The 11570-nt window shown below is 37.7% G+C and overlaps 1 protein-coding gene across 1 annotated transcript; it reads left to right on the top strand.

The window, feature by feature from the left end:
* Positions 1-7229: 7229 nt before the first annotated feature.
* LOC133739847 (V-type proton ATPase 16 kDa proteolipid subunit) lies at positions 7230-9580 on the top strand. The gene is made up of 3 exons (XM_062167656.1): positions 7230-7415; positions 7829-8114; positions 9146-9580. The coding sequence occupies exons 1-3, from the start codon at positions 7337-7339 to the stop codon at positions 9276-9278; spliced, it is 498 nt and encodes a 165-aa protein (XP_062023640.1). The 5' UTR covers positions 7230-7336; the 3' UTR covers positions 9279-9580.
* The last annotated feature ends 1990 nt before the right edge of the window (positions 9581-11570 follow it).

Below are 11570 nucleotides of genomic sequence, written 5' to 3'. Positions count from 1 at the left end.
GAACCAAGTGGCCTCCCCCTCTTCCTTTGGGGAGCCACGGCCTCAACCACACCTCCACTAAGTGTGGTTGCAGCGCCTCAAGCTGCGGCGCCGTACCCCTTGTTAGGGACTTCTAACCTTACAGGCACATTTGCAGCTAGTATATGTGATCTCATCACTTTTTGCGATATCAGTAAACGCATCAGGCATCAAATCTGCTACGTTCTGAAGATCGATTATTCTTTTCACTTCACTTTCACATTGTGAAGTACGGAGATCGAAATTAGACAGAGTGGGGACAAACCACGACAATTTCTGTCGTTCCCTTGGAAAATCCTTTTTCCTATCTCCCCCTAACGACAGGAAGACTGTCTCATCAAAGTGACAATCCGCAAATCTAGCGGTAAAGAGATCGCCTGTTAAGGGTTCCAAATAGCGGATAATGGTTGGAGATTCGTATCCAACATAAATACCTAATCATCTCTGAGGACCCATTTTGGTGCGTTGTGGGGGCGCAATAGGCACATATACTGCGCAACCACATATGCGTAAGTGTGAAATGTCACGCTCATATCCAGTTACCAACTGGTGCGCAGAAAATAGTTGGCTAGCAATGGGTCTAAAACGAATAAGTAAAGCTGCGTGCAATATTGCATAACCCTAGGCAGATATAGGCAGGTTGGTGCGCATAACCAGTTCCCTAGCCACCATCTGTAGCCTTTTGATGGTGGCTTCTGCGAGACCATTTTGTGTATGCACATGGGGTACAGGATGCTCTACATGGATCCCAATAGACATGCAATAATCATCAAATGCTTTTGATGTAAACTCTCCAGCGTCATCAAGCCTTATAGACTTGATAGGGTGATCAAGGTGGTGAGCCCTTAAACGTATAATCTCTGCTAGGAGTTTTGCAAATGCAGCATTTCTTGTGGACAATAATGTGACATGTGACCAACGTGTCGAAGCATCCACCAGAACCATAAAGTACTTGAATGGTCCGCATTCTAGATGGATTGGTCCACAGATATCTCCTTGTATCCTTAGTAAGAATGGAATGTTATGTTTTGTATCTTTAGCATAGGAAGGTCTCGAACCTGTTTTTGCTAAAGAGCAGGCTTTGCAAAATGAGTGATGTGCCTTTGAAATAGTCAATAAGGCATAATGGGAGGGAGGTAGTGCTTCTAGTACTTCAGAAGGCAATGGCTGCATTTGAGCAGTAGTATGACCGACACCTTGCAGTGTGAGTGTGGCAAATTTTTGTCCCATTTTATTTGTCACTCGAAAGAAGGGATGTCCGTGTAAGTTCTTTAAAATACGGATCATCATGTCACGATCAAGGTGCCTTAGGCGGTCATGCCAAAGCTTGTATGAGTCAGTGTCCCATATTTCATTGTTGGTGACAACATAGGATTCAAGATCCAAATAGTAGTGAGGTACAGTCCACTAGATTGACTCATTAGTTTCTCTAAAATGTGTTTCCTTCCACATTCATTAGAGGTAATATAAAGGTTTTCAGTTCAATTCTCACATTGGATTTCTATATGATAACCGTTGACACGAATATCTTTGAAACTTAATAAGTTTCGATTAGCTTTTGGTGCATACAGAGCGTCTGTGACTTTAAACATTGTGCCGTTAGGCAGCAAAAATTTGGCAGTTCCTCGCCCTTTTATTACTTGTGATGATCCAATCATCATAGTCATAGAGGAATTATAGGCTATTAATTCAATGAATAATTGCCTATTCCTTAATATGGTGTGGGTAGTCCCACTATCAACTAAGCACTCAAGTTCTCCTTGATTCATTCCTACAAGTAGATGGGAGGTATTATTAAATAATTCAAAAAAATATATCACATATTCTTTAGAGTATTCAATTTATGTAGAATGATAATACTTTCATTCTAATAATTTTTCTTGATTTTTCTAGATGTATTGCTTTACATCTTTATAGTGCTATTTCGAACCATGTATATATGTGTAGTAAATAAAATCGAATAAATTCAATGCTTCAGAATAAAATCTGAAATTTATTAATAAGCCAACGATAATCAAATCAAGGTCTTGTTCAGAAATCTAATTCATCAAACCATTATTTAAATAAACTTTAAGACCAAGTTATAGTCTAATTAAAAAAAATGAGGCATTATGCCTTCACAACTGTCTTTGGAAAATAAAATAAATAAATAAAGCAGATCAGTCAAAATCTGGAGCATCCATTGACTGAGCAAGTTCCTTGTTGCCATTGAAGTCTGCACTTGTGAGGTTGACATCAGGGTCATGGCCTCCTTATTCCATATAGTGAGCCTCTTGTTCTTTAGACTCCCTATACCTCTTGTAAGTGGCTGCTACTGTGTTACTTGATTGGCAGTTCTTGTACTAATGCCCAATAATTCCACACCTATAGCATGGTTCATTGCCAACTCTTTCCTTTTTGACTGAAGGATTCTTAGGTTCCTTTTGCACCTTGTTTCCATGACCACTAGGGCCAGCACCACTATCTTTGCGCCATACATTGTGAGGGCCTCCACGACCCCCATGTCCCTTTCCACATGGTGCATTATTTCCACATGGGTAGGGATCAGCACGTCCAACCCCCTTTGTATTGGGGTTCTTTCCACCTTTCACCTTGCCATAATTAGCCTTGAGAATTTTCTTTGTCCCAACGGGCCTGACATTGTTGTTCAAAAGAACCTCATTATGCCTCTCAGCCACTTGCAGTAGGTTGATCAACTTATTAAAGGTTGTGATTCTTTTGTTGTCATACTCCAGCCTATACTGGTTCACTAGTATAAGTGCTGAAGTAGAAAAAGTGGAAAGAGTCTTCTGGATCATATCATCTTCTGTGAGTTCCTTTCCACAGAAATTTAGGCGCAACATGTCCTTGTTGAAGTCATTGACACTTTTGTAGTCAAGCAAGCGGATTTCATTCCACTGAACAGTCAGTTCTGGGAGCAAAGTGTCATGAATGTTCCCAAAACGTCCCTTAAGAGCATCTCACAGTTCTTTGGGTGTCTTCAACTGAAGGTACTCCCAGCGTAGGCTAGAATCAATACGTCGCCTTAGAAACATTAAGGCACTTGCTTTCACCTTGTTAGACGGTCCATCGTCTTTGGGGTCGGTGGGAGTTTCGATGGTGGCAATGTAGTCTTTTGCCACAAAGGCGGTTTCCACATCGGAAACCCAACGATAGTACTCAATTCCTTCTGAGTCCAAAATGTCAAATTCAGGTCGAGTTGGATCAGCCATCTACATAAACAAGAGAGAAGATATATAAATTACGCAGTCATAAAGACATCCACGTGAATTATTTTCCAAGGATATGAATTAGATTTCAAGACCAAGATTCGTAATGGTCACATTTTTTTCCAATGCAATGTGAAAATACTTTATCACGGTAATTATGTATTTATAATGCGTATGAATTTTCATTATCAGGGCAACACACAATTTATAACATGCTAAATAAAACAATTATAATAAAAAGGCATGCATAGGAATAATTATATAAGCTTAAATAAAATTCACAAAACATGCTCAAAATTTCATAATAAAAACATAAACAAAAAATATAAAGCATGCTTAAAGATAGTAAACATAAAAAAATTGAGCAACGCAGCCAATGTGAAAAGTGGAATATAAGCAACTTAGCCAAAGATTAATTAATAAAGAAAGACTTACTTGAGAAAAAAAAAAAATATATATATATATATATATATATTTTCTATTAGGTCAGGCCGTGCACACGTGGGAGGCAGTAGAGATAGGGTTGAGGCAGCGACTGCAAGCACCGAACGGAGGCTGGATGCAGGTGCTAGGCGCTGGACTGTGCGACTGGGCTGCAGGTGAGCGAACGCTAGGCAGGGCTGGAGGACGGTGGTGCGTGCAGGTCTGTTGGGGGTCGTGGTCTGCCAGGCGTGAGGCGGGCTGGAGACGCTGGGATGCAGTCGGGCAGCGAGGCCGCGAGAATGAGGATAGTAATCAGGAGCAACAAGATGCAAGGGCACGCTGGGCTGGGAGCGGGGCACCGGGGGCTGGCCAGCCAGGTGCAGGTCCGGCAGAGGGCGAAGCTAGCGTGAGGGTTGACGGTAGAGGAAAAAAAAAATTTCTTCTAGGGTTTTGGTTTTTTTTTTTTTTTCGAAGCTAAGGCTAGATACTCGTGCTGATAACGTGTAAAAGTAAAATAGAGAAATTTATCTACTCATTTCATTAGATAATCCCTTTATATGGAGTGAGGATTACAATGGTAATAACAATTACAATAATGACAATAATGGATGATTAAGCTGTAACCACTAATTCCTTAATTCTCTCCTCGTCAGTTACTTTGACGAAGACACATAACGTGTGTTTTCTTTAACAAAAATCATATTTTTGGGTCATGAACCGACCTAAACCCAAGGTTTTAAATATCGGTATCTTCATATCTATCGGTACTTTGAAAAAGGGAGATATCGGAAATATCGGGGATACAGGGTACGAAAATATCATTTTTGAAAAAAGTCAATTTATTAGAAATTTAGAACTACATATAAATACATATGAATGTCAACTTCATCTACATCCAAAAAGAGACTCTAGGAGGTTGAAAAGCCGCTCGCTGGTCTACGAAAATGCAATAATCAGACCAAGATATATGACCCATATAGTGCGAATTGTAGTGATGAACATGATAGTTATAGATCTCTTTAGAGCTGCCGACTGTTATCCCTATAAGGGGATAATAATGATGAACCCAACTGGATGATTGATCATATACTTCTCCATATTGATTATATCCATAAGCATCATAACCAAATTAATTGTTGCCTTCATGAGATTCATTTAAGATCTCACTGCGTTCTGTGTCTAAACTGATAGAGTCAAAACTTATGCCTCGTTTGGTTCGCGGAAAGTAAGCATCAGGAAAGGAAAGTTGTTCCTTTCTTGTGTTTGGGATGCAAAAGGAAAGGAAATATTTTCCTGAAGCAAAGGAAAATAGGGGGGAAAATGGTTCCTTCCATACTCCAAAGGAATCACTTTCCCCCCTTCTTTCCTTGCATTTATTACTCACAACATATTATTTTATTCCATTAATTACATACTTTTTAACAACTTTCCGGATAACTTTCCTTACATTACCAAACATCGGAATGGAAAGTTATTCGGAAAGTTCATTTCCCTTCCCATGGGAAAGACAAAGGAACTTCTTTCCTTTCCGCGAACCAAACGAGGCCTTAAGGTAATTGAAGAAACATCAGATGGGGTACTTTGATCATCAGTTGCACCTCTAGTCCTCCTCCCATATCAGGTCTTCTCTTGAGCACCATGACCAGCTGTTCTCACTCCGTGGTCTTCATCTTGGGTGGCATAATCAAAATTACCTTCACAGGTAAATTGGAATCCTCCATCCACAGAAGATTGTCCATATTCATATCTTTCACCTCCACCACCTGTTCCTCTTCCACCCTCTCCACCATCATCAGAACTATCTGGAGTTGCTCTACCACCCCACGCATCATCACTATCTGAATTATCTTCTGGGTTTTTAACAACTTCTTCAGATAAGACTCTCTCTACGTTGATTCCAGCATTAGTTGCAGTTTCTACAACTTGTGGAAGAGGTCTTCCAGCTTCATCATCGAGGTGTGTAGGCATAATCCAATCATGAAGTGGATCAATGCCATTATCAAGCGGCTCGCTTGCAACATGAAGTAGATCTATATACCTATTCACCTATTCCATTTGATAGTTACTTTAGCATTTGAACTTTTAGCTTCTTTATACTATTCAACTACAGACTATACACTCACAAACTACACAGTAGCTTCATTATTCCTTACTTTTTCAAGATGCATAGGTAAAATTTAATACTCCGTACTCTGCACTCTCTTCTCATCATGTCATCCATATATGGTTCCTTGACTTCCTTTTGCAATGTCATTTGGACTCATTTGAATAATTGAACCTTTATGGCTTTATCTTCTTTCTATTATTCAACTACAAAGTTACAAACTACATACAGAGTTACAGACATAGTCATAGACTACATAGTACCAAATCTCTCCTCACACAGATTTGCATTTAGACTTTTAGAGAATTACTTCTCACCCAAAATCGCCTTGTGGGTATTTCTCCGGGGGAAAACATCACCAATGGTCACTGAGTTATGACTTATTCGACACTTAACTCACTGTATTTTCAACAATATCACTTAACTCACTCAGTTTTACATCCGTCTTTCACTTAACTCACTGTCGTTAATTTTGCCGTTCAAAGCTATTAAAATTGAGGGTATATTTGTCTAAACACTAAAAAAATGCATTTCTAACTTTTTTTTATAAAAAAAAAAAACAATTTTTTTTCCAAATTATATTTAAGTTAAAAAAATCATTTTTTATTAGAAATCTCATAAATTTAAAAAATTGAAAAAAGTCTAATAAATGTAAATTGAGGGTATATTTATCTAAACACTAAAAAAATGCATTTCTATCTTTTTTTTAAAAAAAAAGACAATTTTTTTCAAATTATATTTAAGTTAAATAAATCATTTTTTATTAGAAATTTCAGAAATTTAAAAAAATTGAAAAAAAGTCTAATAAATGTAGTTTTTTTAAGTTAAAAAGGATTTTTAAGTGTTTTGACAAATATACCCTCAATTTTAATGGCTTCTAACAGTAGAATTAACGGCAGTGAGTTAAGTGAAAGACGGATATAAAATTGAGTGAGTTAAGTGATATTGTTGAAAATACAGTGAGTTAAGTGTCGAATAAGTCATAACTCAGTGACCATTGGTGATATTTCCCCATTTCTCCGGGGTAAAGATTCGCCTTGAGGGGATTTTTTTCCTCACCTAGATTCGCCTTGAGGGGATTTTCTACTCACCTAGATTCACCTTGAAGGGATTTCTCCTCACTCAGATAGTCAGATTTGCCTTTAGGAGATCTCTCTTCACACAGATTTTCATTTAAAGAATTACAAAGTTTTTTTTTTTTTTTTACCTCAAATTTTACAGATATTTCTTCACTTTATCGGGGATATATCGCAAATATCTAATATATCGGGGATATTTGACGATGTCAGATAAATTTCGCAGAAACGGTCAAAGATAAGATATTTACCCCCTGGATATATCGGTCCGTCGAAAAAAAGAGATATCGGGGATATATCGGAAATATCGCAGAGATTTAAAACCTTGCCTGAACCTATTCAGGTCCGGTAATACTTGATCCGTGCGTAGATGGTAAGTAATTATAAAAGCAGTTGGAGCTTTTATGTCGACTTTCTCCTGCGGAAGAAGCACAAAAAAAAACAATCAGTGAGGGAGAGAGGAGATCCAAGATCCAGACGACGTCGTTGCAGATCCACTCCCCACGATGTCTTCTACCTTCAGCGGCGATGAGACGGCGCCCTTCTTCGGCTTCCTCGGCGCCGCTGCGGCCCTCGTTTTCTCCTGTAAAAACCTCGATCTCGCTTTTCTCACAAGTTTTTGCTTTTTGATATGACTTTAGATCTACTTTGGAGTTCATTGATCGACTATCTGTTTCATTATGCTGCGAATTGTGTTTGATTTCCTTGGAGTTCATCGCGTGATTATCGAGTTTAATTCCTCCAAGAATTGGAATGAAGCTTGATTCTGATCAACTTGATTGTTCCTGATGATTAACTTGGAACCAGAAAAGATATAAGTAACTTGATTTTATTAAAATTCTGAGGTCTAGAGTTGTTACTGTGGATTTTACTAAGATTCTGAATCTGGTCTACAATTGATATGTGCTTTTTTTTTCTTTCTTTTTTTAGTGAAACTTGTGTGAATCTCGATGCAGTTTTTTTGTACTTGACATGAGAGCTCCATTGGTTTGTTTTAGGTATGGGAGCTGCCTATGGCACAGCAAAGAGTGGGGTAGGTGTTGCATCTATGGGAGTCATGAGGCCTGAGCTGGTCATGAAATCCATTGTTCCTGTTGTTATGGCTGGAGTTTTGGGTATTTATGGGCTTATTATTGCTGTTATCATCAGTACCGGGATTAATCCCAAGGCAAAGTCATATTACCTCTTTGATGGTTATGCACATCTCTCCTCTGGTCTTGCTTGCGGTCTTGCGGGGCTCTCCGCTGGAATGGCAATTGGTATTGTTGGTGATGCTGGTGTGAGGTATTATCTCTAACCTTTGTTAATATATGTGCATAAACCGTAGGTTTTTTAATGGCATCATGAGAGTAAATTCTGATCTAAATCTGACATTTCTTTCTTTTCTAGAGTAGAGTAGTATTGTACTTAGTCTTTTAATCAGATGACCCACACAATTCAGATTACCCATCAGGGGATAATTAATTAATTATGGCTGCATTTTTGTCCTTCATCATATATTTACAGTAGTCAAAAAGTAGGGCTACTTGTGGGAATCACAATTCTAGGGTAACTTTCATCTTTTACCCTTCTCCATCTGTGTTTACAGAATTTGTAGGCTTCCTCCAAATGAGGACAGATAAATCATAAGTAACCCTAATGCAAATTGGGATAACCAAGGATAGAGAATCTGTGAATGTTGATTGCAATATGAAAATTTCTAAGTCCACAGCAAGAGTATATAGAAGTCATTGTCTGATAAAGGTGAAGACTAAAATCAGAGATAAGGGCGTAGGTATGACAAAGTAGCAATTGTAAACTATGCGGGGGATAGATGTAATTTATTTTTCTGCAATATGAAAAGCCTTAAGGAATTTGTGTTACCATAAAATGGTAATAGTTGCAATCCTTGTTGCCTGAATGCGACCCTAATTTCTCAAATGTATGTTTCACATGTAAGATTATGATATCATTTTCCGGAAGGAACTATCAAGAGTGGTTAGTTAAAATTATAAGTTGGTCAACAACTAGGATTGTTTCACAATAATTTTTGGCAGGATTAAGGATTAATGGAAAAGAAAAATCAAAATTTGGTGGGAAAATTATCATTTTCATGGTCCTGTGATGCTAATTTTTGTTAATTTGGGACTTGGGAGAGAATGGGTAGTAAGTTAATGACTTTGAATAACTTCTGCATTTTACTTGAGGTATATTTTCCATTTGATGCATCATGCATGTACTTGATTTGGATTGATTGTATTGAATAGGAGTGTACTAGTTTTTACATGGTTTACACCATGTTGTGCACCGTTGAAGTAACTGAGCTTGTTTTGCAGAGCTAATGCACAGCAGCCAAAACTCTTTGTCGGGATGATCCTCATTCTCATTTTTGCTGAAGCATTGGCACTGTATGGCCTCATTGTTGGAATCATCTTGTCCTCCCGAGCTGGCCAATCCAGAGCAGACTAAGAAGTGACTGTGCAGTCTAATATTCTTTAATTGCAATATGCACTTAGCTGGGGAATTTTTTGGCTGCTCTCAGGTTGCTGATTGGTTATGCTTGCAGATTCCTAAAGATTATGTTTGTGTACGTACCTGCCTCGTCTTGTAGGATTGAATTTTTTTTAACAGAATAAGCTCTTAAAGCTGCCCATGTATTTTTTTATTTTTTTTTAATTATGATTGATTCTGCAGCCAGAATTATATTTCTGGAACTAGTGCATGTATTGATCCTTATCCACCAAACTTGAGTACATACTTTCATTGTGAAATACCGCATCTCTGTATCTCTGATCCTTAAGATACGCCACTACTATTCGTAGGCTTTAAATGGGAAACACTGTCATGAATTGCACGTTATGTTCAGCATCCTGGAATAACTAGATGAACTCAATTTTACGATATAGTATGGATCTGCACCATGCATCTGAAAACCTTCACAGCCTGTCAATTTCATCCATCGCACCATATATACTTCTTGGAGTTTAACAAGTTACCTATTCTCCTGAACCAAGCTAACACAAGACTTTTGCTTCTGCAAATGTAAGACAAAACTTTGCTACTGCAGATCAATCATTCTCGTAGAACATCCTCACTTCTCTTGAAAATCAGGAAACGCTAGGAATTAGAGAACAAAGACGAGAGTAGATGTGAACTTATAACAAAGACGAGACCTCATTACGGTAATAAAGAATTGGAGAACATAATAGGAGTTGCCACTACTTAACTTTGGAGTCTCGTAGAGTTGTGTTGTCTTTGGTCAGGAATCAATTTCAAGCCTATTCATGACCTTGAGTCCTTGAGCTAAAGTGGTTCCATCAACGCAGATTCAAATGACTTGCATATTCAGCAAATACTACAACAGAACAAAATTGCCCATTCCTCCTCCTAAGAGGCACCTTAGATTATAAAAGTAGCCACTCAGCAAATATACTACAACAGAACAAAATTGCCTATTCCTCCTCCTAAGAGGCACCTTAGATTATAAAAGTAGCCACATCCTATTAGAAATTAAACCAAGCCTATTATGAATCACTTGGTTCTTTTGAATTGTATGGAGTCATCTAATTTGCTAACGTTTTACATTCTAAGCTTTGGTGTATTAGATTAATATTTGCTTCATTCTATTTTTCTATTTCTGACTTCCTAAGGATTTGAGTTAGTTAGTAATCCTCAAGGTATGAATGATACATGCGCTTGTATTTAACGAAAATCACATTCAAGTTAAATTTGTTCTAAAAATCCCCTTAAATGGCCGCATAGCCGCTAGGCAGTGGCTAGTCGCCTCATTCAATTTGAAAACTGCAAAAAGAATCGGACAGTGTATTAAGTGGGCTGGTGAGTGCCTAGGCGGGCAGACGAGAATTTTCACCATGTTTTCAATCAATTGCAATACTTTATATGTCCTTTCCATTTTGCATGCTTAAATATAGTAATTTGTTTTAAGTAAACACATATATCTTGTATAATGAAATTAAAATAAAATAAAAATCTGCTTAGACCTGCCTAAGCACATAGGCGCTAGACCCCTCCCCACCACCCGCCTAATGCCTAGCGTTTTTAGATTATTATGCTAAGAGCAACTCTAACAGCTTCTCTATAATTTTTGTTTTATAGGGAAGCAAAAGTCAAAGTTTTCCATAATTTTTCTTCTTTAACTCCAAACTGATTCCCTATTTTACAGCAATCTAAGTTCTTCCTTAAAATTTTAAAGATTGTTGTAAATTTAGGGAATTTTTTTTTCTCTTCCCTCACTGGGATGGTTATAGGAAATCTGTTGGAGTAAAAAATTACTCTTTTTTTTTTTCCTAAAATTGAGAAAAATCAAAATATGAAGAAGTTGTTAGAGTTAATTAGCTTTTAATGTTTCTAGTCTAGAAGCTCCCTGCAAACTTTTGATAATCCCTGTAAGTTTGTGAATCTCTATAAATAAGTTGTTTGTTTTGTTGTTGGTGGATAAGTCATCTAGATTAATAAAGTTCTCTCCCTCAAACTCTCTACTTTCTCTCTTGGTTGGTTCGTGTCTTGTTTGAGTCATTTATTTATTTATTTTTTTTCTAGTGCCAATCTACCGCAGTAACTTTTGCTATGATATTCTTGAGATTTTAATCTCATATTAGAGCTCAAAAGAGTGAAGGGTTGTTGTTGGTTCAAGGATGGCACCCAAGGTCGAGTTCTCGCAGTGGCCAATGTCTAGTCAGTAAATTTGATGGGAAAGGCAATTTTCAACATCAGAGAGCTCCAATATACTCTTATCAAAGT

Source organism: Rosa rugosa, chromosome 3 (genome assembly GCF_958449725.1).
Source record: "Rosa rugosa chromosome 3, drRosRugo1.1, whole genome shotgun sequence".
NCBI classification, from domain to species: domain Eukaryota; kingdom Viridiplantae; phylum Streptophyta; class Magnoliopsida; order Rosales; family Rosaceae; genus Rosa; species Rosa rugosa.
The sequence above is the reverse complement of the archived record's forward strand: the minus strand, read 5'-3'. Positions and strand labels throughout refer to the sequence as shown.